General features: G+C 43.7%; 1 protein-coding gene across 6 annotated transcripts in view; it reads left to right on the top strand.

Moving 5' to 3' along the window:
* HLCS (holocarboxylase synthetase) overlaps positions 1-27,987 on the top strand; it is a 203,761-nt gene that overhangs the window by 20,206 nt on the left and 155,568 nt on the right. For all 6 annotated transcript variants that reach the window (XR_008998469.1, XR_008998468.1, XM_036899211.2 and 3 more), the window contains 3 exons: positions 6,930-7,092; positions 8,203-9,149; positions 12,467-12,649. Coding sequence is in view for 4 of the 6 variants with exons in the window: in XM_036899210.2 (XP_036755105.2) it covers positions 6,930-7,092; positions 8,203-9,149; positions 12,467-12,649 (1,293 nt within the window). In the remaining 2 variants the exon portion in view is untranslated. The remainder of the gene's footprint in view (positions 1-6,929; positions 7,093-8,202; positions 9,150-12,466; positions 12,650-27,987) is intronic.

The raw sequence follows: 27,987 nt of genomic DNA, 5'->3' as shown, positions 1-27,987 counted from the left end.
AGAGGGTAGTCACAAGGACCAGAGATGAGATTAAGCGGACTCTCGGATGGAGTATGCCTGTGGCAAACACACACTTGCTCTATCGAAGAGACTCAGGACATGTATGCGTGGAAGAGCTGTGGCTTACCAGCAGTCAGCTCAGAAGCTGTGCTTTTTATCTCGGTTTCTAGGCAAAATACACATGTGACCCTAATGGGTGGCTGATTTAGGGATGACGTAACTGTCAATCTGGAGGTGGCATGATTGTGTTTTGATGATATTTAAGATTTACATGGTCTATCCATAACTTTCTGCCTAGGAGTAATACTCTCTTTTGTTCTGTCCTTTTAGCTGTGTTCATCACACATATGTTCCATTTATTTTGTCTTTCCTTGGCATGACTTACAAGTTTTCAGTTAATACATCTTACGAGTTTCATCCATGTTCTTTGTTTTTCTTGTTTTCTATTAAGCAGAATTGAATATTCTTCAGCAGTATGGCAAATACACATAATATGCAGATTGAAAAAGGTTTATGTGCACTGGTTAGGAGTTTGGACTTTAGAGACAGTAGGCTAAACCTTTTTTTTTAAAGCAGAGTGATCAGATTTGTGCTTTAGAAAGATCACAATTGAGGCAGCTTACAGAATAGACCAGAGGGAAGCAAGCTGAACATGCTGTGCTCCCTGTGGGATCAGAGAGTGGCCTCAGAGAGATTTTGTAGTAGGAAGGTGGGACAGAAACAGATGTGTGAGCTCTTTAGGAGATGTAGAGAGGTTTTGGTGGATTGCTTGTGGCCACAAGGAAGACAGCAGGAAGGGCTGGCAGAGGGCCCCTGAAAGGAAAGCAGTTTTGCACAGCATTTTAGTCTGCTTTGCTAGGTACAGGTGACCCTAGAATCTTAATGGCTTCTAGCCACAGATATCTGTATCTTGTTCCTGTTACATGTAGGCTCAGCAAGCCTGCTGTTGCTGTTTCAAGCTGTGACTGCCCTGGGTTCTGCTCTGTGCCTCTCTTATGCAGGGACCCAGGCCAGAGGAGCATGTCCATCTTAGGACAGGCCTTTCTCACACAGAGAGAAATTGCTGGTGGAAGCTCAGTGCAGTAGGTTGATTTGTTTGTCCCATAGGCTGTGGCAGGAGTGACTTGCTGGGACTTCCATTCTGGACTTCCAGGAAACCTTGGGGCTTCCACCTGGGTTCTTGGAGCCCACCTCTTCTGCTCCCAGGTGAGGAAGTTTGGGCTGCCCTGTGCCCTGTGGTGGGTCCACCTGAAGAAGAACTGAGGTCCTCTGGTGCCAGTCCCGGCTGAGTTCCCAGCTGCAAGCAGCTCCAGCCTGCCAGCTGTGGGAGGCAACCGTCTTGGAAGTGGATCATCCAGGCCCAGCTAGGCCACTGCAGTTCATGCTACATGGAGCAGAGTTAAGCTGTCCCTGCCAAGCCCTGCTCACAAATTGAGATTTGTGAGAAAAATAAATCATTAGTTCAAGCCACTGAATTTTGGGTGGTTTGTTATACAGCAAAGGACAGCCAGAACTTGGGATAGCTCTTAAAACATCTGCTCTTGGTCAGGTTACCCACATCAGTAGGGTGGGGACACAAAGCAGGCGCAGTCATTGCGATGCGAATACAGTGCTCTTTGGACAGTGGGCCTCGGTGCTGGGGGACATCTAAATTCGCACAGTAACATGAAAAGGGTTGTGATGAGGGTGTGGCTATTACCTTGTGAGGAACTCCCAGTTCCTCAGGAAGTCCAAGTCCCTAGACAACCCTTTTCTGAGGGTCACCAGTCATGGGTTTGCAGTCCAGCTTTGTCTCACTGGGACCAGTTTATCATTTCAGCTCTTGCTGTGGGCTTGTGATACCCCTCACTCTGTCACTTGGTTTCCCATACCCTTCTTCCAAATGTGCTGTAGTGCATAATATTATCTTTTCGATTTAAAAAATAATAGTGGAAAGGAATTTTGTAGTACTTCTCTAGCTTCTGTTCCCAAACCTGAAAGACAGCAAGGATACCTGAAAATAGTATTGCCCTTACTCTCATTGTTTCACATTCTTCACACCTGTGTGTCTTGTGCTCCATCCAGTGTACTATTAGAAAATTGAAAAACCGAACAAGCAATTTACATTGGTTTGGACGAGAGGAACAAAAGCCAGACAAATTAGCAACATCAATGATCTGACTGAATCACTGATTATAACTTGTTTTAGTCTGGGTTCTCCAGAGAAACAACCAATAGGATGTGTGAGTGAGTGAGTGAGTGAGTGAGTGAGTGAGTGAGTGTGTGAGTGTGTGTGTGTGTGTGTGTGTGTGTGTTTACGGCAAGTCCCAAATCTGCAGGGTAGGCCAGGCCAGCCTGGACACCCAGGGAAGAGCAGATCTTGCAGCTTGAGAGTCTGAAGACAGTTGTTAGGACCGCTTCTTCCCTGGGGACCTCAGTCTTTTTCTTATAAGGTCCTCAACTGATTGGATGTGGCTCACCTGCATTATGGAGGATCCTGTGCTTTACTCAAAGTCTACTGATTTCTTTGTGTTAATCACATCTAAAGAATATCTTCATGGTCACATCTGGACTAATGTTTGGCCACCTGTCTGGGTCCTGTGGCCTCGCCGAGCTGGCACGTAAAGTTAACCATCACCTAACTGGTTGTTGAGATCTCTGTCCCCGTTGGCTGCAGAGCTTCAGCCGACTACATGCTGCAGGCAGCCTTGGGAAGGACATTCACTGATGAGCCACCCCTGCAAATTTAATCCAGTGCCTTTGGTCCTGGGCCTTCCCATGGACAGTGGAGCCGATGTATCACTGTCTGCTGTAATCACGGCAACCTGAAGGCAGGAGCTTTGGGGATGGAAGGGATTTCTGCATGCTGCTTAGAAGAGGAAATCCCTTTGTTTGGGCCGACCAGGCTTCCTTGGCTTTGATCTTTGGGAGTAAGCCTTTTGCTTGACTTCCTCTTTCTTTTCTGCCCCTTTGTTTCCATCCTGAAGCACAAACTGGAAGCTCCCTGTTTGCTTTTAGCCACCGGACAGCAAACACCCCCGGGACGAGTATCAGTGACAGGAGGCTTTGCTTTGATCGGAGCACGCTGTGCTGCTCAGACGGGTTTGCATGGTCTGTGGCTCAGGAACCACGTTCCTAGAAAAAGGAAATGCACTTAGGTGAGGAAACAGCTGTCTGAGGCTGAGAAACTTGATCCGGGAGGGGTGTGTATACTGTCCTCTGGCTGCTTCCTGCCTTTCCCCTTGCTTTGTTTTTCTCAGGCTTCTTTCCTCTTCCAGAGGTGAGAATGTAATTATTGGCTCCTTTTACACTAAGTGCTTACTTTGAGGTGTAGCTCCACAGTAGTGCTTGCTACAGCAGGGTGCTAAATCATGTGAATTCTGGGCTGGGTTTCCATTGGCTGAGCATTTCTCCTCATTCTTTGATTGCCAGTGACAGTGCTGAGAGAACAAAGATGCTTTTAGTGTTTGCCATTCACCCTCATCTGAAAAGTCAGCTCTTGCCAAGGTGATAGTTTATCTTCTCATCCTTCAGAGTGACATCTTTCCCCTTCTCAAAGCTGGAAGTGAGCTAAATATTTGTCTGAATTGCACTGCTTCCACTCTCATGCTGGATCTGAACTGTTGTGTATGAAATGCAGTCTTACTGAAACTTTAGTCAGGTGTGTCCTCCGGGAAACTGGCTGTGTTGTCTGTGAGGAGGTGGGAGAAACAGGGGGTAAAGCAGAGGGTAGGCTACAGGTAACGCGAAAAGAAAATCCTGAGGTTTCTCTTTTATTCTAGGCGAATTAATGGGTTTCAATCTTAAGACCATAAAGATTTGCATTTATTATTGTTCCCTTTATGACACTGTTTCTCAACTTTTAAAATTACTGTCTCCCTAAGGTGAAAAACTTAATTCTATTTGAATCCTAAGGAGAGCAATGAAACATGAAGGAATAAGATTTTGTGCGGTAGGGTTTAGCCTTGGAGGACCGCAAACCATTGGGGTATCTAGATATTTTTCATGTCCCCCAAAACCCATTTTTGCCCACTTTGGGGGAATAGGGTCCTTGATGATACTTTTTCTAAGGACTCATGTTTTGGAATAATAAGGGCGCCCCGTTGTGGACCAGGCGTTTTATGCATTACCCCATCGAGCCCTCCCTGTAACCTTCCTGGGTTGTAACATCTTAACATCTTCACCCTGCAGACAGGAAACCCAAGCATAGAGAAACTGAGTGACTTGTTCAGGTCATGCAGCTATTAGCCAGAGGAGTCAGGGTCAAGTCTGAGAAGTTGGCCCTGGAAGCGCTCTTTTATCTGGGCTGTCATGGAACATTGTGGAAACAAGCAACCAGCCTCGACTCTTCTTTTTTCTTTTAAAATTGAGACCTATTCATACACTTTATCCTTTTAGAGTGTACAGTTACAATCCAGGAGTTGTGCAGTCATCACCGCCATCTAGTTCCAGAGTGTTTTCATCCGTCCCCAAAGAAACCACACACCCATTAGCAGTCACTCTCCACTCTTCTTGTCCCTGGCCTGGCGACTACTCATTTACTTCCTAACTCTATAGATTTGTCTGTTTTGGAGATTTCATATGAATAGAATCAGGTAGTGTGTGACCTGTACTTATGGGCTTCCTTCATTTAGCATAATGTATTTTCATAGTTGAATAAAATTTTCTTGTATGGATATACACATTTTATTTATCCATTCATCTGTTGATGGACATTTGGGTTGTTTCCCTCTTTGGCTGTTATGAATAATGCTGCTGTGAACATCTGTGTGCAAGTTTTTTGTGTAGACATATGTTCCCTGTTCATTTAGGTACATACCTAGGAATGGAATTGCTGGATCATTTTGTAACTCTATGTTTACATTTTTGAGGGAATGTCAAACTATTTCCAAAGAGGGTGCACCATATTACATTTCTACCAGCAATGTATTAGCATTCCGATTCCTCCACATCGCCAATAACACTTGTTATTGTCCATCCTTTTGATTATAGCCATCCTAGTAGAGGTGATGTATCTCATTGTGGTTTTGATTGTGTTTCCCTAAAGACTACTGATGTTGGGTATCTTTTCAAGTGCTTATTGCCATTTGTGTATTTTCTTTGGAGAAATGTCTGTTCAAATCTTTTGCCCATTTTAAAATTGGGTATTTGTCCTTTTGTGTTGAAGTTGTAGCAGTTCTTTATGTAATGTGTATACAAGTCTCTTATCTGATACATGATCTGTAAATATTTTCCCCGTTTTGTGAATTGTCTTTTCATATTCTTGAAAGTGATATTTGAAGCACAAAACATTTTGATGAAGTCCAATTTTTCTATTTTTTTTTTTATTGCTTGTACTTTTGGTGTCCTCTCTGAGAAACCATTGCCCAGTCCAAAGTCATGATGATTTGTACCTGTTTTCTTCTAATAGTTCTGTAGTTTTAAATCTTATATTGAGGATTGGTGTACATAGTATAATGTAGGGGTCCATCTTCATTCTTTTGCATGTGGACATCTGTTGAACCAGCACCATTTCTTGAAAAGATTCTTCTTTCTCCAATGAATTGTCTTGGCAGCCATGTCCAAAATCAATTGTCTGTGAATGTATATGTTTATTTCTCAGTTCTATTCCATTGATTTATATGTCTGTCCTTATGCCAGTTCGGCCTTAACTTTGAACCCAAGTTTCCTGGATGAACATATTGCCCTCAGCGCAGAAATGGCTTGTGGGAATTTCCTTTACCTCTGTAGTGTCAAGATTTATGCCCGCACCTGGCCTGGGAGTTCTTTAGTGCTTTTAAGAAGATGTTTTATTTATGTTATCCAACATTTTTTTCATTGTTTTCAGTGAGAGTGAGTTCTAGATACTTAGTCTACCAATACAGAATTCAAAATTATATATCCCCAATTGTGAAATTTGGAGAAGTTTTTTCTAGAATATTTACTTTGGGAAATTATTTATGCATCATTAAAAAATGACCATTCTATTCACTATTGCTTTTAAAGCCAGATTTGCAGTAGCTAATAATAGTAACTTTTGTTCATTGAGCACTTTTTTGTCCCAAGCTTTCTACTGGGGGCATTGCATATATTCTTTAACCTTATTAACCCAACAAACCTGGGAGATGATATATACATAATTGTTATTCCTGTTTCACAAATGAGGAAGCTGAGGCTTGAGAGGTTCTGAGGCTTGCCGAAGGACACACAGCATGAGTAGCTGAGTGGGACCCACACGAGGTCCTTAGATCCCAGAGCCAGGTTCTCCCTTCTCCTTGTCCCAGTTTCAGATTCTTTTGTAAAAACTGGAAGCTGTGAAGGATTGAGTTTTGTCTGCGCTCATTTTCCCTGCCCCCTTGTGGTGAAAATGTGAACTGGGACAAACTGGAGCTCCCTGGAGCGTCCTGACAGCCGGTAGGTTTCAGGAATCACTGAGGAAGGGTGTTTAAACTTCTGTTTCTGGGCTGCAACGCCAGAGAGTCTGAAATACCTGGTAGAGAGCAGCGACGAGGACCTGCAGATTTCCCGTGCTTCACGGGAGCTCTGTTACAATTGCTCTTGGGCTCCACGTAGAGAAAAGCTGGTCTACAGGTTACGTTATAAATCACTGGCTACTGTGGAATTGTTGTTTTCTCCTGTTTCCTGCTCCTGAAGGGCAAGTTGGTGTTTTTCTAGTATCCGGGGAATGACCCTTCCTCCTTCTAGTTCCTTAAAAAACAGTTGAGACTTTCATTACTTTTAAATGAGAGGGTTTTATTTAGTGCTTTGAAGCCCTATGGTGAGGCAGAAATGAGAATGTTTGAGCCAGAACAATTTTGATGTTAATAAGATGTGATATCCAGTAACTCATTATGTTTGATTATAGCTTAGAGGTGGGGAGCTGCAGGGAAAAATAAAGAATCTGGTTATTTTAGAGAAGAAAAATCTTACTTTTTGTTTTTCTTCCTCCTCCCTCACCCACCATTTCTTAGATTGTGAAGTGGTCAGACTGCTGTTTGCCATTAGCTTGCAGACCTGGGGATCCTTATCAATTAATTGCTAAAGCAAGTGTGGACAACTTCAGTAAGCTGGGGGTGGCATTCATGGAAGATAGACTCCGGATGGCTAATGGGCTGATACCCCAAAAGATTGTTTGTAAGTATCATTAAAGAATGTTTTCATCATAGCATGATGCCATATGTTATTGGCTTAAGGACTGTTGAGCACTCTTATTTGGTATGACTTCAGGGTAATGCTTATTTTCAGTTTAAGTCCATCCATAGGTTGGATATAACTGTAATAGTATAAAATTCATACATGTGTCAGATTTTTCTTAGGGGCTTATCCCTTAGTATATTGTTAGTGCTTTTTAAATTCTTGAATGAGGATTCCCCATAATTGTAATGTCCATGAGATGGCATGCAGATTTAAAATCCATATACTTATTTCACACAATGTAATCCTGTATATCTAGTATCTAGACTATAGTGTGATTGAATGGAAAGCATAGTTAGCACTACTCTGAAGTTCTAAATCTAACAGTTTTTTTACTTAAAATATATATACCACAATATTGTGGGACACATCTTTTTTCAGGAAACATGCAAAATATTCTTAATTAGGCTTACAAGCAGGCTTTCTATGTCCATGAAAGTCTTCATTTGTATCTTGAGCAAATAAGTGTTGCCAGCTATGAAAATTTGTGTAAATCACTTAATTTCCCATTTGCCGTGTGCCTGTGCCTAATATCCTGTCAGACGCATAACAAGTGGTCAGTAAATGTTTTCTGAATCAGATTATATACTTATATTCCAGTCCTGAGAAAATACTGGAAAGACGCTTTTCCCTGATTGATCCTATGAAGTGTCTTGAGAGGAATTTTATTCTCGGGTGTGCTTGGATAGACTCTAGATATGTGCTTTTTTTGTTTCTTAGTTTCATGATCATATAGGGGGTTGACAGCCAATAAATTGAATCTGTAAACAAGTAGGCAAAAATCACCTCTCTGAATTTCACTTTCTTTGTCAGCCAGTAAGGGGGTCTGACGTTTTCTGGTTCATAAGGGAAATGTGTTGTGGAAACTGAGGATTTCACTTGGGATTGTCCAGGGCACTCTCCTAGCAGGTGGGGATGCGAGTGGGAGCTGTGCCAGCAGGCTGCTCTGGGACAGAAGTCATGGAGCACAGAGAGTGCCATGAGGTTTTGAACTAAGCTGCACGACAAACCAGAAGAGTTGGATGATTGTCTTTTTTGTTCATGTTTTAGCGGTGCACTTGCAAGACTCTGCTCTGAAGGAACTTAAGGTTCAGACCTCAGGCAAGCAAGCCCAGATTCTGCAGCTGAACCCTGAGTCTTCTGCAGAGAGTCAGCCCGAGCCAGCTGTTATGGAGCACACTGGCAAAGATGGCCCAGGGCTTCCTGGGGCAGACCCCATGCCAGGGAAGGACATTGCCTCTGAGAGCAGGCCTGCTGGGGACAGTGACAGAGGAGTGGGCTCCATCGAGCTCTGTCACCTCCATCTGTCCAGTTGCCATGAGTGTTTGGAGCTTGAGAACAGCACCATTGAATCTGTCAAGTTTGCATCTGCAGAGAACATTCCAGATCTCCCCTATGATTACAGCAGCAGTTTGGAGGGCATTGCTGATGACATCTGCACTGAGAGAGAGGGGAGGAGAGTCAACATTACGGGAAAGGCACCCAACATCCTCTTCTATGTGGGCTCTGACTCCCAGGAAGCCCAGGGCAGGTTCCAGCAGGTCCGGTCGGTTCTGGCTGACTGCGTGGACACTGACAGCTACACTCTCTACCACCTGCGGGGTGAAAGTGCCCTTAGAGACCCATGGCCAGACAACTGTCTGCTGTTGGTCATTGCCACCAGGGAGTCTATTCCTGAAGACCTGTCCCAGAAGTTCATGGCCTATCTTTCTCAGGGAGGGAAGGTATTGGGCCTGTCATCATCCTTCACATTTGCTGGCTTCCAGGTGACAAGCAAAGGTGCGCTGCAGGAGACAGTCCAGAACTTGGTTTTCTCTAAGGCTGACCAGAGCCAGGTGAAGCTCAGCATCCTGAGCAGTGGCTGCGTGTATGAGGAGGGCCCTGGGGAGCAGCTCAGCCTGGGCAAGCTCCAGGGCCACCTGGAGAATGAGGACGAGGACAGGCTGATCGTGCAAGTGCCTTTTGGAGCATGTGGAGGAGAAGCTGTCCTTTGCCAGGTATGTATGGGCGTGGCGTCACGTAACCATCTCTGGGCGTCTTTGATGGGGAGCATGTTCTCCGAGGCTGTACACTGAAAGGTTCAGGAGTCTGTGCCCCAGGGAGTTTTTGCTGGTGTTAAGTAGATCAGGGCTTCTGATCAGGGCTTTCCTGTCGCATGAATATCCTGTTTCACCGAAATACTTGAGAGGGAGGAACGAAGCAGAAGGTGTTCTGGCTGATTACACTGAGGATTAGTCAGAAAATCCTTTCTTGTTTTGCTCTGTACTGGTAAATAATCTTTCTAAAACACATCAGTCCTCTCTCCCCTCAGAGCACACTGGTCAGTACGGTCGAGCCTTTATTTAACACAGGAGTTTCGTGCTTCGGGGTGGTGATTCCAGACGTTAATAACCATCACAGTAAAATATTATGGTTGATGTCAGGGATTTGTGTGAATGCTCACCAACTGTTGGGGTGGTGGTTGTTGAAAACATCTTCAAACCCTTGATTTCTTTTGTTATTTTTTAAATCGAAGTGCTGAGAGAAATTTCAAATAAGTAAAATCGTGAAGTGGTTAAGAATTATGACATATTAATATGTAGGTAAGGAAACAATGGAAACAGATGAAAGGGAAGTGCCACCTCCCTTCCTATCCTTAAGGGGCCCTTTGGCTCATCTACTGCTTTTTTCCCCACTTTATTTTCCTGCCCACTTTTTGTTAGTTTAAGCAAATGGTACCAGAACAGACTATTTGAGAATTCTTGATCATTTCCTGCAACTGTTTTAATGCCTTAGGGCAAAAGTTTTTGCTGGAGTTCTGTGATCACTCGTCCTTAAGGATGTGATGATCTAATGAGAAAACTAAATAGATGTAGCCATTTTGCCCAGAATACTTCCCAGGATGAGTTTAACAGCTTTTGTTTTATTATAGGGATTTCTTTATTGACTTAAGAGCAGTTTCCTTTGGTTGTGTTCTGTTTTCATTTCGTGTGCTCTGCCTCTTTCCAGCCCTCCTAGAAGCTAAATTTCTTGGGTTTTCTGACCAAACATTCCTCAAGGGGTTATAGAATTGCTTTGGTACTATTTAAAGCCTTTTCATTTGTTTTAAAGATAAACACTCAGGCGAAGATGCATATAATTAAGAAATCTGGGCGTCTGGGCAGGTGAACGTGTACACACCAAAGAGGTTTCATGTAGGCCGCAAACCACGTGAGCTAGTTTTTGGAGGCCCTAATAAATGTTCCTCTTAACTTTTTCTCTGCAAATATGGTAACTACAGTCACCATGTATTTGCAGAAAATCCACTTAAAAACTTGACTTCCTAGAGCCGTATTTCAATTTCAAATAGTGAATTTTACCACCCCTGTGCACAGACTTGTATACTAGAAAATTGATTTGCCACTGTTGCGATCCATTTCTCTGAGTGACAGAGCAAATCTGCTTGCTGCACCATTTCAGTCGACCCCATTACTGTCATAAAATTTGATACTGCATGCATTGCCCTAGGAAAAAAGGCAATATGAGGCAGCTTCAAAAATCAGATTCAGGGGATTAGAATGTCATTTTTGATTTTAAATGTCTTCCAGTGTCTGCGTTTCAGGGTCACTGTTTTCTCCTCAGGCCTGTGTCACTCTGATACTTTGCTGCTGAGACCAAGCAATAAATATTATTACAGGCTGGTTAGTTTCCTCTCTCCCTGTTCAATTTCATAGTCTTAGTCTTTGTAATAAATGGAGTCACGATGTAACCCAGTAAGAGGCGGCAGAGTGCTTCAAGGGCACAGCTGCACAGTAGGCGGTGATCTGCATGTTGACGCTGTGGCCATTCATCCTAAGAACGAGAAAGGAAACTGGTTACTTGCTGTGCTGGTCATGTTTGCAGGCAAGATTTAAGGCCGCGGATTAATGCTCACGTTTGATTATCAAAAGGACCAGCAGTTTGGCATGAAGTTGTCCAAAGAAAGTCTTTAAAATGGATTTAAAAGTATTCTATTTTCTTATTTAGCCTAGCACATGACAGAAGTGGTTCTGCTTCTATAGCAGAGTTCCTCAGCCAGGGCACTGTGACATTTTGGGCCAGACCCTTTGTTGTGGGGTCATCCTGTTCATTGCAGGGTGTTAGCAGTGCTGCCCACGCGATGCCAGTAGCATCCCCCTACCCTCCCACTTTTCAGCCTCTCCAGGGGAGTTCAGAGGACAGGTCCGCCTGCTCCTGGCCGACCGACTCTGTGTGGGGGAAGCAGGCAGCGCCCAGCCGACTCACTGGGCCGTGGAGCCGTTGGGACAGTGTGCTCCAGCCCTTCGCACACTGGCCTCAACTTTGAACAATTGGACCGTTTTAGACAGTGTATCTGGACAGTGTATCCGGCTTAGTTAAGGCTTGGATAGGACTTGGGAGATTTTAAGTTGGGTGCAGGCTGGCACCAGGCTTTTAATTTTCATATTGCTCTTGTAACATCAGGTCTGGAGCTCTGTGTACAACAGAAGCGCACAGCTGACTCCTGGCAAAGTAAAATAGAATAAAGCCAACACGCTCAGATTGTTCTTCAGGGTACTCAGTACTCTGACACCCCTGGCTCCACTCCCAGTTAAAATCTGATCTCAAGAGAGCCTGAAGTTCTAGTACGTTCCTTTATACCAAGATACACACACCGGTGATAGGAAAGTTCTAGCTCAAGGGACTAGAAGTTCTAATATCTTCTTTCTGACCAGGTCACAGACCGTTCATTGATAGGTGGAGCTATTTTAATTTTACCTGGACTGCAGAGCCTGAACATGAAGTTCCAAATCTTAAAATTCAATCAGGTGAAGGAGGGTGGTGGGGCAGGCCTTTCTAGGGTACCTCCCACCCCATTCCATCTATTTAAATTCCTGCAAACACTCGTAAAATGGTGTCTAAGCTCCCTTCCTCGTGGTGTTGTGTCCCAGTGGTTGGGAGTAGTAGGTAGAATGGGAATTTCACTGCATCTCCCAGAGCTGAGTAGCAACTTCACCTGGGTTCTTAGCACAACCACATTTCCAAGTCTTATGTTCATACACTCAAGTGACTCGCCCAAGGTCTCATGCCTGGCTAGTGATAAAAGTGGGGCCCTGAAATTTTAATTGTTATCCAGAGTATTTCCCCCTGGCCTCTCAGCCTGACAGCCACAATTTTAATCAACTTGTAAATCTTTTTATTGCTTGTTTTTACTTTCCAAATATTCAGATTCACCATTTATATGCTGTTGATAACTAGAAGGATTCATGTTCAAATTTTCAGAAAACCTGGTAACGGCAGGTTTTCTTGACGTCACTGCATGCCCCCAGACTTATAAAGTGCTATCTGCTCCCCTCAGGTACACTTAGAACTACCTCCCAGCTCTTGTGTAGTGCAAACTCCAGAGGACTTTAACCTGCTCAAATCAAGCAATATCAGAAGATACGAAGTCCTGAAGGAGATCCTGACAACCCTTGGCCTCAGGTGTGACATCAGACAAGGTCCTGTCCTGACGCCTCTTTACTTACTGTCATCCGCTGAGGTGAGTGTGTGCTCAGCGTCAGGTGCCCTTCAAAATATAACGACCGCTTTTCCTCAGTGGTTCCCTTGCAGTGGGTTTCAATTCTGATTTCTATTTTCATTTTCTCTTTCTATTTTGACTTCAGGTTTAGAAACCTTAAAGATGTCCAAGTATGGTTTGTATTTTTGGTGTTTGTATGTCAGGGAGGGAGAGAAGCCTGTTCAGAATTTAGAAGGTGCTGAGGAGTTCACATTATGGCCTTTCCACTTTGGGGAAGACGGGGTCCCTGTTTTATGTGTCAGGAGTGTATCTGGAAGCCATAATTCATCCATTTGGGATTAAAAAGGTTTGTTTTGCCTTGGGCCTTTTTCAGTAAATATTTGGGTGGGGAAGTCACAAGTTTTGTTTCATTTGTGCTGATGTCTGCCATCTTGTGGCAAAAGGGGCTCTGAGTTTCAGTTTGTGTCTTGGTTGTATTTAAAAGGAAAATTCCTGTGCAGTTGGGAATGTATTCAGGAATTTTCCTGGCCTTCTGTTTGCATTTGATGCCTGTGGTTGTTCGTTACCTGGTTCGGGCAGGTTGCCAGATTCTCCAGGTGTGTGTCTTGCGAATCTCTCTGCTTTTTCAAGCTGTCAACTTCTTAGTAATTGTGGCAAATTCTGTTGTGGGTCTTTTGCTCTTTTCTGCCCTCAGTAGGGGCATTTATGAGTTCAGTGGTGTAACCATGCAGTGTCAGCAAATACCCAATAGTTCAGGCAACTCTAAACACCAAACTTACCTGCTTTCCCTTGAAAAGAACAAATGAAAACCTCCTACCCTCTTTTTTTAAGAGAGGATGATCTCTATTTTGGGTTACACTTTGTCCCTTGGCAAGAACTTAGTTGTCAGTGGGTGCAGAACTGTGAGCTATCTGGGTGGGTGTGATGACTTGGAGAAGATAGAAAATCAAAGAACATTTAAGATTTGGATCCTTGCAGGATTATTTGGGGACTGATTGAAATAATGTATGTGTAAGTTCTGTGTAAATTGTATTTAAAAGATAGCACATTATTAATATTAATGTTATTGTGATTAGATTATTGAGAATTTGAATAGGTTCCAAGTATATAATGTGCCTAACAAATGCCTGGTGACTAGTCTGAAAAGACTGCAGGTATTGTTTTTAGTTTTAAAAATAATATTGCAATGGATGACTGTTTTTCCTTTAAAACGTTCTTTTTTTCGCATTTCATTACACAGTTCTTAGCCAGTTTGTACTCTTTTAAATGGGTGCCCTTGGGAATTTCTGATATGACTTCTGTTTGTGCCTGCATTTCAGGATCTCAAAGCTCCATGACATGTCTGTTTTTTGTGTTCAATTAACAGAAAAGCATCTATCTTGTGACTTATAAAAACTAAAATAATCAAAATAAAACCTGTCCTCAAGAGTGTCAGCTCTTATAGATGACCCATCTTTAGATCTCCCACGTTGGAGGGAAGGGACAGAGCCACGTGGGTAAGGCTTCCTTGTCCCGGGGAGACATGGCTGTCACTGTCTTAGGCCTTCCGTTTCCCTCCTTTCCTGAGCGTGGAGGGCCGAGGCTGAACACGTGAGGAGGTGCCTGCTGGCTCTGAGTTGGGGAGTGAGGTAGACCCAGGCATGCCCTTAGCAGTGCTCTATGACCTTTCCCAGGAGATCCTCTCACCATGCTCGTCTTGGGATTGGCATCTCTTGGCTCTTGGATGTAGCAACGGAGAGGAAAGAGTGATTCCAGGTTATTCTGTGAGCAGAGTTTTTGACCTCTAGGCTCCTCCTTTGGGATGGGCATAACCTGAAGTACCTAAGGCTTTGTATTGCGTGCCTGCTTATGTTAACATACACAGTAGTCCTTTGTATTTTTGTCCTCTTGGTCTTTAAACTGCCAGGGGGTCGGGGGGAATATACATTTTCCCATAATGATTTTGGTAACCCCTATTCACAGACCATGGGAATGAAATACTTGAACAAGATTACAGCAAATATTTTTTCTATATACACACAGACAAACAGTCCGCACAGACTCCAAGCCTACCAAACCCCTGATTACATAATCACTTTGGGAAAGGGTCATTTCCAGAAATGCTCACGTCTCCTTTTGGGCCCTCCATTTGGGGTCGATCTTGGGTGTCTAGATCGTGGACTACTGTTTTCTCCCAGCTGCTTCTCTGAATTCCATGTTACTTTGGGACCCCAGGGATTGTATGATTGTGGATATCCTCATTTCTTAGTGTTTATGAACTCCTTCTAGAAGACCTTGAATCTGCTGTAGGAAATGTAAGAATTCAGTGTTTGAGTGTGTTTTCCTTAATACAAATTCTCTAAATGTGTGTTTATCGGTGTGATGAAGGCAGGTAGGTACTCAGGTGATGGTCTTGCTGGGGGAGCTGGGCCGACCCTCCTGCTCTTTCCCTGATGCCCAGGCAGAGGCCTTTTGGGACACCTTCCAGTCACAGCTCTGGTGGCTCAGTGTTAGACATGCGTATGACAGATTGGGAATAGAAGTGGGTTGTACTTCCTATTTGGGTTTCTTTCCTGCTACCTCCTTAATAGATCTCATTGAGCTTCATGGGACTAAGTTACCTGAAGAGGATCTTGGCCTCCTGGCATCCTGGCGTGTGTTGTATCCGTCCTTAGGTTCACCCCCTGTCTTATGGACTTAGAGGCCTGCACTGGCTCTCTGCTTCCTGCTTCCCGTCAAATCCTCTGCTGTCTGGAATCAGGGACCTCTCACCACACGGTGTCGCAGCTGAGCCAGGCTGCCCGGTGGACAGACCCCGGAACTATGAAGTCGTTCAGAGATGGAAGTTTTTTTTTCTCTCTACATCAGTTTCACATAGTATTATTTAGTAGTTTTCCATTATATAGTTGGCACTTTCTTTTGGGTTTGTGGAAATTATTTCGGTGTCGCAGTTAATAATAATCAACTTCATTAAACATTTACTGTGTACTAGGTACTATTATAGGATGGAATATGAAAGGACAAAATAAACACGCTAGTTATCTAAATAGTTTTACTGCATACCAGCTGTGTTTATACAGTTTCGTGCCTAGACACTCGCTTTTTATAGCAAATAGCACAGAAGATTTATGAGGCACCTAGGTGTTTCCATGTTGCCATAATGTAAATGGAAAAGAATAGCATGGTGACCCAGGTAGGAAAAAACACTCACCCAGAATACAGTCCACCCTTGGTTTTTGGTAGGGATATATTCTGAGACCTTCACTGACACCTAAACATCACAGTAGCTTGTGATTTCCGCTGAAAATCTAGGCACATGTGATCGCATAAGCATTACCATGCGTCTCTGCAGAGGCGTAGACTCCGGGCGGCCAGGCTGGACTTCATACTCGACCTCCCAGGGGTGAGATTGAAATTCAGGCCTCAGAAAGTTATGATGTGTCAGAGCAAGCCGTAAAACACGTAGATACATGTACACCACACACACATGTCCACAGAAAAAAGACTGGAAGGAAATACAGTATATATATATATATATATACAGTGTATTTCTGGATGGTGGGCTTAAGGGTGATTCTAATAAACTTTGAAAACTTTCTTTGTATTTTCCAAACTTTCTGTAACACATTATTTTTATAACACGCAAAACAAGTTCTTAAAAAAAAAATCACCGTATGTCATCAGACTTTGAAATCATCCATAAATGGTCAAAATTTAAATGTTAAAAATCAAGGATGCTGGTGTAGACGTTGATAGTTTATTTAATATTTGACATCTATATTAATTATGTTAAAGCATTAGCTTTGTTGGTAAATGAGCTTATCCTGGTGAGTGGCTAGTTACAGCCACGACCGTTGGGTTTCACTGAGGCTTTCCTGTTAGCATGTGGCACCTCAGCGCTTCAGCTGTCCATTTGTGCTGCCATCTATAGCGACATAAACAGATAATTTCCTTTTTGGAAGTGTAGAGAGAGTGAGAGGCTCCTAAGTTACAGGGTTGACCACAGATGACCGGGCAGCCACCACCCTGACCTCTCACCATTGGTGGGGACGGGAGGTTGGCAGGAATGCACCTTGACCGTGGGGGACACGAGTGTGTTTGTGAACAATGCCAATTTGATGGAGAAACACCCAGTTCTTCCCCTTGCAGAACCTACAGTCTCATTGAGAAATGCACCGTCTAGTTTCCATTTCCCTGGGCTCTGTTTTCATTTTTATCTCTGCCCGGGAAATGGCAGAAAGGAAGAGGGGGTTCTGGTGGGGGGTCCCCTAGGAGACAAGCAGGCAGGACAGGGGCAGGAATATGTGCCTCCTTTGCTCTGGGGTCAGAATGTAACCCTAACAAGGAGTGACAGCTGGATTTTTAAAAAAGCAGCCGGGCAGAAATCACCATGTTGAGTGTTCATGTATAATTTTGGTAGTGTGGGAGTTGTGAGATAGACCGGGTAGGCTTCCAAACAAAAACTAGTGTAACATTTCATTTTGATTCAACCCCAGATTACTTGGCTTGAGACCTTTTCACCTCCCAGAAAAACAGGTATTGTTGGTAAGGATCGTTTTTGATATTTGTAAATATACCAAAAAACTCCTAGTGGAGTCCCTTCCACCCAGGGAATGACTTTGTTGATGTTGGTTGTTTTATGAAGAAACTTAGACTAAATCATACCTCATGGTTCTTACTCCCAATCCTCTAACTAACTGCTTCCTCTAGCAAACATCTGAGTGCCTACTAAGTGTGAGATCTTTCTGTGGAAGTTTCTGGAAGATGGATATATTCTCATCTCCCTAGCCTGCTTCATAGTTAATCAAGTCCTTCCCACATGTCATGGTTCCACCTGGATCTCAGTGGCCTGGACAGGGCAAAGTGGCCTGGAAGAGCAAGCAAATTGGGTTGTGGAGCAGTAGAGTGTCACCTATTTGTCTGAGTTAATTAGACCCTTCCAATTAAAAATTTTGTTTTTCATAGTATTTGGCATAGGATCCTCCCTCCACCTTTTATCTTAGTGCTGAATCTTAAATAAATACAGTGAGAGGGAAACTTCTAGTTTTCCTCTGAAATACAGCTTAAGAACTAATTTTTTGAGATCCAAATTAGAGAAAAGTTCAGAATTCCAGGTGCACCCTGAGTAGCTTTTGACATGTGTCCGATGTGGTGTTGTGGCAGCTACTTTACAATACGGCTCCAGCTAAAGAGCAGCTGGCAGATTAAAGCAAACATTTAAAAGCTTTTATAGCTATGAATGTTTTAAGGGTCTTTCATATACCTCTTTCTCTCTTTTCTTTCTTACTTCGCCCTTCACCTAAACTGGAAGTGTTTTGTTCATTTTAACTGCTGTCTTGTTCTCAAACATAATACCTATGGCAGAGGTGACAAGAAGGGTTTTGACATTGAAATGCAAAAGAAATAATACTTGGGGTGTTTTCCTTAGCTGCCTTTATTTCTATCTTCTGGTGGGAGAGGCTTTTCAGCTACTGTATGTACAGTTTTTATTTGAATCTTGTTTCCACAAGAATGTTTCATAGTGACTCTGGTGGAGTAAATACTTCTGGGCCACACTCAAGGCCGAGACTGATAGTCATGCTTGTGGGAAATACACACACCTGTGCTTGGTGTCCACTTGTAGTTGGTGGTATCACAGTGTGGGTTTTCTCTTTGTTGCGGCTCCTACCCGCTGGCCTGGGAGGGTCAATGGGTCTCCCAGCAAGAGCAAACAACCTTCTCTGAACTTTCCTTCCGGGGATCGCACCTTATCGAGAAAGGGTGGTTTTATTTCCCGGACTATTTATATCCACCACGTATGCAGTCATAGATTTGTGGATGGGAAACAGGCTTTTTTGGAATAAAAAATCCTCCAAGACCGAATGCTTTTGTCTCCTACACCAGCTCCTTAATAGCTGCCATGTGTGAGCGGGGATGGATTATGGCCTTACCTCCTGGGGAAGTCGATTGAAGCTGTCTCTAGGAAGTATTGCAACGTTCTTAAGAGCAGATTTTTGTCTCCCAAGTCTAAAAAAAATAGATCCCAGGGAATAAGCCCATCCTGGCACCAGGTTAGAGAGCATGATCAAAGGCCCCTTGTGACCAGGTGTGGAGCCGAGGGCCAGGCCGCGTGGGCAGGGCGAGGCACCCGCCGGAGTGTGGTCCGCTGACCGCCGAGCTGCCGAGTCAGGCCAGGAAGGCGGGTGGCTGAGAACTCAGTGCCACTTGAGAAATGGTAGACTTCTGTTTTCAGGGAAATGAATTGTAATCGGGGAACATATTTTGTTTCTGTTCATGCTAATAAGTTGAGAATGTTGCTCCAAGAATTGTGCTGTCTTAAAAAAAAATGTTTATCGTGTTTTGGAGTTTCAAAACTGCCAGGCAATCTGTGGACCCTAACTGGTGTCTAATCCTCCATTTTCCCTGCCTGCGCGGGAAGCATACGGACGACCCGGGTACCAGGGTGATGGTGTGCGCGGGCTGGAGATGAGCAGTGAGGCTGGGTTGGTACAAGGCAAAGATTTCTTTGGCTTCCTTGTGAAATCAAGGTAACTTGGCAGCAGGAAAACTCAGCCGAGGCCAGTCTGTCCGTCCCTTGTTTTCTTTCTCTTGGATATAGGAAGAGCATGCCGAACACTTTCTCAGTTTTGTTCTTGTTTCGGCTCCGGGAGCTGCCTGTGAGTACATGCAGCTTTCCAGCCACTGCTGTGCCAAGTTTGGCCACACACAGCCTTCCAGGTACTGTTTCCAGAACCATCTGCAGTATCCTTCTGTTTGTATTGTATTTTTCTTTGGTAAAATGTTTTCAGGCTTTGGTTTAACAAGGTAATCAGTGGAAAAAATATAAGAGACTATAATTTTGGTACTTACTGATTGTTGGAGCTCATCTCCCTCATAAAAATTGTAGAGGTCAAAACCCATTTGATCTCAACCGAGGAACACAGCTTTAAATGAAAACAATTCAGAGTCTTTAGAATACTTGTTATTGTTCATCTTTAGGATATTTGTTACAATTGATATTTTAAAATGGCATTTGAGTCTTTACAGTTTTAATATATGTGTATATATATATATTCAAATGTTTACTTTCAAGAAAATGCTGTAAGATTGCTGGATCAGTACCAATCTTTGTGAAGAGGTCTTTTTCCCATTTGACCCTGAGGATGAGAGAAGACTTATGTTACAATATTTGGAGATTTCTGCTAAAAAGGAATTGTACTTTCCCATTGACACGGAGATTTACAACGTAATTTTGTTGTGTGGGTGTAAGTCCTCTGTGAGTCCCCTGTGTATGTCCAAGTGTGGAGAGAGAAGGGTTATGACTAAAGAGAAGGGTTGTTAGCACTCAGCTCTTGTACCTTCAAGATTTAAATTCAGAGGCTAAGTAGAATCTCTTGTAAAGGTGGACTGGCCTCAACCATCACCAGCTGGCCAGACGGCCCGACTCTGAAGGGACACAGTGTCGCAGACCATGAGTGTTTCCTGAGCTCTGAACTGTAAAAACGTGAAGTTTAAACCTACTTGTCTCCTGCAGCAAAGGAAAAGTTTGAAAAATTAAAATTCAAAGTGACTATTTTTTTTTAATTAAGGTATCATTGATATACAATCTTATGAGGGTTTCACACGAGCAACATTGTGGCTACTACATTCACCCGTATTATCGAGCCCACCTCGCCACACACCCCACCGCAATCACTGTCCATCAGCGTAGCAAGATGCCACAGAGCAAAGGGACTATTCTTAAAACTTGTAACTTGTAAAGGTTTGCTTTTCTGCGCCGTAGGAAAGTGTTTGACAAAACAAGTTGTTTTCTTGTCTTTGAGCAAAAATGAATCCTACATACAGCAGTTATTAGAGAGTGACTGAATGATGGCTCTAATCCCCCTTCCTGTTTTTAATCTCAGTAAATAAGAAAATATGTCTCTTAAAAGAAAACATAAAACTGTGGTTTCACAAATTTAAAAAGATGGTTTGTTTTTTGGGGAGTGGGGAAGTGGGGAATGTCTCGAGTCTTTCTACCGGGGATTGCCTAGATCAACACTCTAGATTGTTGCTTTCCATAGGCAACCTTGACATACATGATGATTTAAGTTTTTCTGTGGCTTTTTATCCATTAAATGCTTTGAAGGTCAAATGCCTGTAGTTTTGAAGATTCACTTCTTTGTGTGTATTTTCCTTCTGTGATAATGGGTTCAGGGTGGTGTCTTAGGTTGGCCAAATGAGTTTGTCACAGGAGATGGCTTTTTAAAAAACAGACCTCATCATGCAGTGCTCATTAACACACCCTCTCTTTTCTGTTGTGGGGAGGGTAAATGAGATGACCTTCCATGTCATTCCTAGGACTTGGCAGTGACCAGCAAAGCAATTCGATTTCAAAAAAAAATTTTTTTAACCTTTTTAAGCCATTCTTTGGGTGCATTCTTTTGAAAGAGTTTGTGATTATTACCCTTTTCATCTTTATACCAGAACAGTTTGGAATCATTCATAGGTACCTTTTCACAGTTTAATTTAAGTACAAGAATGTTCCACTTTCTGCTTTATTTTTTTATTTCAGGTTCTTTCTCGAATTAATTTTCTTGTTAACTTAAGAATTATCAATGCAATATATAAGAGCCTCAAATTTACAAACATGTGTTTTTAGAGTTTGTGTGCTGAATTGGCTGTTTTAAAAGCATGGTCCCCATTATTTATGACAGTTGGGTTTTCTTACCAGCTCACATATGTTCTTCTGCTCCACAGTGATTAAATTCCATTTCATGGTAGTGTTTCTGCCTGATTTTGGCTTGGTGGATCATGAATGCAGTGGATACACACTGACCATCTCTGGTTCTCCAGTGTTTGACTCAGAATTTCAGAGCTCTATTTCTGACCTTGTCGGAAAACAGTTAATGTTGGACACCTAGCAATACCGTGGTATATATATGTCCTTATGGGCAATCAGTGAATTTGTACTCGTAGGTTAATACTTTTCTTATATTTAAGAAAACATTTTTTTATTGTTTGTAGTAATTGTTGGACTGTACACACACAGAGAAGAAAAAGTTTTGTAGAAAATTTCAAATATGCAAAAGTGAACACAATGATGTAATGAACCCCTGTGTATGCATCTCTGCTTCAGTCTTCCATTCTAGCCAATCTTGCTTCACTTAATCTTACCCTTCCTCTTCCTCTTGTATTATTTTGAAGAAAATCCCAGGTACTGCATCAGATCTCTTATCTGTAAATATTTTAGTATGTGTTTCTAAAAGGTAAGAACTCTGTTTGAAATGATAACCAAAATACCACTGTCACACCTTATGTGAAACATTCCTTCATGTAATCTCATATCCAGTCAGTGTTCCATTTATTAATTAGACTTAAAGATGGGCTATATTATCCATGCATTGTGTATAATAACCATGTTGGTCCCTTTATAAAACAATGCAAGAAGGAAGTAACTAGATATAAATCATTGGAACATTTTGGGGAGAAGTGATTTAGAAAGTTGATTTCTGTGCCTCTTTTGAATGCCATTTTTTAGTCCTCCTTATGAGGCCTTTCTGAAAATAGCAGCACATTTATAATAATGTGCAAAACAAGGCTGCACTGAAATATGTGAGTTTTGCTCCGACTTTTGCCCTTGCAGAACTAAACATGAGTTTCTTGCCTTGTCTTTTCTGCATGTGAAGCCCTGGTTTCTTTAGTAGGGACGGTATTGATTTTTTGCTTCGTATGCTTTCGGTTCGGGTTGATGTTTAGCCTTTGACCCAGCCACTTTCTTACAATAAACAGTTTGTTGATGAGAGCAGCTGCCCGGCAGATTGTTTCCAGATTGTTCTCTCATAGCTGAAGGACACAGTGCACCTTACGGAGAAGTCGGCCGGACGCTTGTGGCTTCTATTTCTTACAGCTCTCTCTGCCTTTGAAGCCAACCGTCAGCTCTGAACTTTCTTCTATTTATATCCAGTGAAATGGTATGAATCTGTGGCATTAGAAATCAGGCCTCACAATCTTCACTGTTTTATTTTATCCTCTGAAAGGAACAATAGCATTTTCTAGAAGTTTCCTCTGTATGGAGCAATTCCTCACATTACAGTAAGATTTCCCAGCGTTTGCTGTGTGAAAATTGAGTGTGCTGGGTGCTGTGTAGGGAAGTAGGTAGAAATGTGCTTTATTTTTGTATAGAAATCTGTGCTCTTTGAATATTTAAGATTTTCTACACAATTAAGGAATGAAGTAACTTTCAAACTAAGGTCAACATTATCTTGCCCTTTTAAAATACATTCTCAAAAATGTTTTCTGTTTTCAAAAGACAGTACTATTTTTTTTTAATGCAAGCCACAGTAACCTAATGACTTGGCAATTTATGTGACTCAGAGGCACACCTTAGTTTGGATTTTTGCTGCTTCCTGCATCACCCCCAAGCTGTTACCTAGAACGGCCTGTCTGCTTGCGGCAACCTTCATTAAGGCAAGGTCGGAACTTCCAGCCTCAGAGCCAACACTTCTTACTAAACTGGCCACCAGGGGCTGCTGTCAGAATGGTGAGGCTGAGCTCACCTCCCTAGAGGCAAGTTTACTTTTTCTACAACCAGTAAATTTCGTTAAGCTACCAATGCTGGTTTCAAAACTCAGGTCTCACTACATAGCCTCCAGTCACCAAGCATGCTTACAGCTGAATCCCTCCCAGCCAGGTATTACATAGAACCTGGACACAATTCAAGACCTAAGATTAAGACTTGTGTGTATTTCATTCAGTGCCAATAAGCTGTTATTAATACACTGATTCCAAATATACCAAAAAGCTTCATGAAATGCACTGGGGTTTGTGCTTGGGGAAAGTATGTTCTGCTTTTGCACCGTTCATGATTTGGGCCTCCAGAGGAAAGGCCTGTGATGATTGAAATCTGGTGTAGCCGGGAGGTGTTCTTGCCTGAAGTGGCCTTAGCAACCTTACCCCAATGCAGACAGCTCTAGGGTCATCCTGATCCAATTACATCTGAAACGGTAAAGGTGTTTTTTTATTTTATTTTTTTAAACAAAGCCTTCATCTTTGATGATTACTGGATTAACAGCAGAATAAAAATATACATTGAATGTTGGAGGTGGGAGGGGCCTTAGAGAGAGCTGTTGGAGCAGATTTCTTCTGTTTTCCTCAACTTTTTCTGCCTTTAAGTAAAACACAAAGCACACAACTTATTGTAAGTTATTTATGAGAGTGCAGGGCATTGACATTTGCTCCTAAGAGTTGGCCAGAGTTTCCACTTGGCCCTGGGTTTGTTTTCTTTATTTGAAGTAGAACCAGTAGCTTACTGGTTTGTAATGGTTCTGGATGGCTGGTCATCACCCTGTTGGGTTATGAGCACATCGCATCTTCACATGGGCCAGCATGTATAAAATCCTTAACAATATAACATATCTTAAAAATCCTAATTATAAAACATCTTAGAGCCACATGTTATGAGGACAACTTGTTGATCTTTTTATGCCCAACAAAGGGATTCTACCCCTGATCTAGGAAAATTCCACTGATGACCACGTCATGAGTATAGGATTTACAATTTTCCTTTCAACTTTTTAGCCCAAGTGTGGTTACTTGGAGCATTAGATCTGATTGTTTGCTTCCGTAAGAATTTTTTTCTCGGTGAACTATAAGTAGTGTACAAATGCTGTTGTATTATTTATGTGAATATCTGTCTGCCCTATTCAACTGAAATACAAGATCATTTGAAGGCAAGAACCATATGTTGTTAATCTTTGTATCCCATTTCCAGTATTTTGCCTATAGTAGGCATTTAGTAAGAGCGTTTGTTTGAACACTTCAAAAGGGTTTTGGCTTTTCCCACTAATGTATTGTGAAAGCTTCCCCTGTTTCTGTGTCTGGGAGACACGGGGTCCTCGGGGGACAGGCCAGTGGTGGGCAGGCCACCCAGCATGGGCTGGCTGCCTGGTCCCTTAGCGCTGTCACACTTTATTCAGGTCTAACAGGAATTTCATAAATGACCATGTTAAACAGTTTAAAATAATCGGCCTGAGAAAACTGACAAGATGGAGTTTTAGGATAAAGTTTGAGTAGTTTTGTCTGGTATAAACGTGCTTTCCAGTTTAGAGACTTTACCAAGTACATGCTCGTCATCAGTGCTCCTTCTCATAAACTAGTACTACTTTCTGAAACACCGACTTCTTAGAGCGTCTCCTCTGAATGCTTGCATGGAGGTGTGCCCTCTCCCTGCACGCCTAGGACAGTGCCCTGCACCCCTCCCTGCCTACTAATGTGCTGTTCCCTGGGATGCTCTGAATTTTCTAGCATGTCATGGTGACAGCCAGTTGAACCAGTGAACCTTTGCTAAAATAAGTGGACTTGAGTAGAAAGCTCTCGGACTTCCCTGAATCCTCCTCAAGCTGGCCACTTCTGTCTTTTCAGGTAACGTGTGTATTTTAATATTGGAATCTTGGAATTCAGGCCAGGCCAACAGATAACAGGCAGGTAGTGTAGGATGGTGGGGCCTCGGGGCACACTCAGCATCAGCCCTGTGCTGGTGCTCCGGCCCCACACTCACTCAGCTTCGTGGAGGTGTGGATGTTCTTGTCTGTGTGAGTGTCAGCCTGTAGCCAGGGCGAGCTGCTGGGGCCCAGCCGGCCAGGCCGCACCGCAGGCCTTACTGCCCGCACCCGGGCTTACCCACAGGGCCTCCTTGGCCTCCCACCCCATGTCCCCACCCTGTCAGGGGCCTGTTTGTGTTGGACGAGGACGAATGGTGGGCGTCTCACACAGCCAGGCTTAATGAAGGCTCTGGAGGCTTCTGCGGACGTGGCGCCCAAACCCGCGAGCCCGGTGAGTGGAAGTTAGCGCCTCGCTGGTGGGAGCAGTGGCTCAGCTCCGACCTGTAAAGTCTCTGTTAGTGGCGTCCCCGGCTTTCTTCTGGTCTCCATGCCGAATAGGTTTCACCTCTCAAATGAGTCATGTGGCCCAGCAGAGGTGTGATGCCCATAAACCCAGCCTTGTTAGAAATGCCTTATTCATTACCTCTGTTTTACGGGTCCACACGAGCCTTTTGTGATCTTCGCTAGTTGGCAGGTAACAAAAAAATGCAGTAAATCTGTGGCCTTTCAGAGCCAGAGCCTGAGCGATACCTGCACATGATTAAAGGAATACAGTTTAACAAACATTTATTGAGCACCTACTGTGTTCGAGACGTTGGGACCAAGAAATGACCGTGACAAGTTCAGCATGTGAGGAGCTCCAGTTCCCGGGATTCAGTGTCTGTTGTGAACCCTTGGGAAGTGCAGTTACCATCCCGGTGCTGGTTTAGTAACTAGTGAAGGGTGGGGAGGTGGAGGAGGGTGTCTTGCCGCAGGCCCAGTGTGCTTCTGAGCCGGTCCGTGAGAGCAGCTCTGTGTTCTCCCTCAGAAGCTGCATTGGCCTCTGTCTGGTTTACCCCGCCCCCTTGTTCTCTGCCCCCTCATGGGCTCTGGGTGCTCTCGGCCACAAGGTTGTGCCAGCAGGGGGTTGAGGGCAGGGGGGAGAGGTGGACGGGTTCCTGTGCCCTCTTGGCCCCCAGCCTCAGTGGGTGGCTTGTCTCTGGCTCCTCAGGCCTATTGCTGGCCCAGGGGCTTCCCCTTCCCTTGCTCCTGGATTGCTTTAACTCTGCCCACAGCTCCCTAAGTGGCTGTGAGTTTGAGCCCTTTTGGATATGCCGTCTCTTTCCAGCAGAAATCGGAGAGCAGTGAGCGGTAACTCACTTAAATGACAAAACGTCCTTTCTTTGTGGAAATGTTTCTTCTAGGCTTGCCAGAGTAGACCCAGCTAGCTAATGGGAGACTTGAGCTTCAGATGTAAGTTTCTCATACCAGACATCCTGCCGCCTTCCCTGACCCCCTACCCTTCTCCCTCCCACCCACCCTGGCTGTAAATCACACCTATCTATTTATCACTCTTTCATAGTTGCATATCATATCGAGTTTATGTTTCTCTTTGTGATGCCTTTGGCCTCGTGATTACAGCGAGTGGGCATTTCCTTTGTTGCTAACTTTGGGTTAGGTCCTCTTGCTGAGGACTGTGGGACAGGAATTAGAGCGAGGATTTGGGATCCATGCAGGTCTGGATCCTTGGGTTGGGATTCCAGCCCCGGGCCTTACTGTGGGTGTGGTTGGGGCATCCATCATTAATGCTAAGGGTTGGGCCCCCGAGGGTTGTCCCTCTGCCTCCCCTCTGTGTGCAGGGCAACTCGATGGGGGCTGTGGGCTGATCACACTGAAGATGGGGCCTTCCGGGAGAGGAAAGGGGGAGACTTTGACTCCTTCTCTTTTTTTATTGTGGTAAAATATATGTAATACAGTTTGCTGTTTGAGCCGTTTTTAAGTGAATAGTTCAGCAGCATTAATTTCTTTCACAGTTTGATTCCTGCTATCCATTTACAAAACTTTTCCATCACCCCAGACAGAAACTCTTGAATGAATCAGCAGCTCCCCATTCCTTTCCCCCATCAGCTCCTGGTTCCTCTATTCTACTTTGCATCTTTATGACTGTGCCTCTTCTGACGTCCGGCCCTTTGGGTCCCGCTTACTCACTCAGCATGTTTTCATGGTCCATTCATGTCATGGCATCTATCCGAGTTTCATTCCTTCTTATGACTGAATAATATTCCACAAGTGTCAACCACATTTTGTTATTTCTTCATCTGTTGACACTTGCTTTTTTCCCAGCTTTTGGCTATTGTGAATAATGTTGCCATGACCGTTGGTTTTCAGATATCTGTCTGAGTCCCTGCTTTCAGCCTCTGGGGATGGAGCTGTTGCGTGATTGGGCCCCTTCTGTTGTGGGAGTCAGTGTCACTAGAATCCCTCTGATGAGTTAAGATGGACCCAAATGGAGAAAAAGCATCATCAGGGTCCCTGCAGAAGATCTTGCTGGATTGGTGCCAGACTTGATACCAGGGCTCACATGAGGGTTTCAGCCCAGATGCTTCTGGGGCAAAAGAGGTCACACACGGGAGTCCAGCTGGAGAGTGTCTCCAAGTAAGAAGGCCGTGTGGCCCCAGCCAATTATTGCCACATGGCAAAGAGTTTATGTTTCTTCAAAAGCAGCAGGAAATTTGATGTGATTTGTCCAAATTTTTAAGTGTTAGCAACCAGTTCAAAATTGGTGGGCCAAATACAACATGTCCCCAGGTTCATTTTGGCCTGTGTCTGTGGGCCTCTGTGAGCAATGGCTGACCTGGATGTTTGTGGGGGTGGCCTGGTTTCAGTTGCTGAAACTAGACGCCCCTCCAGGTCCATTCACTCTGGTGTTACAGTGCTTGGGATTGGTAGCTGAGCATCTTAGGGGAAGCGGGAAGGCAGGAGCATTAGGACCCAATCTGGGTGGCATTGTCATTCAAAGAGGGATGTGGACAAGTTAGGTGAGGGATGGTGAGACTGCAG

The sequence above is a fragment of the Manis pentadactyla genome, chromosome 1 (genome assembly GCF_030020395.1).
Source record: "Manis pentadactyla isolate mManPen7 chromosome 1, mManPen7.hap1, whole genome shotgun sequence".
Classification (NCBI taxonomy): Eukaryota; Metazoa; Chordata; class Mammalia; order Pholidota; family Manidae; genus Manis; species Manis pentadactyla.
This window is presented reverse-complemented; position numbering and strand designations above follow the sequence as displayed.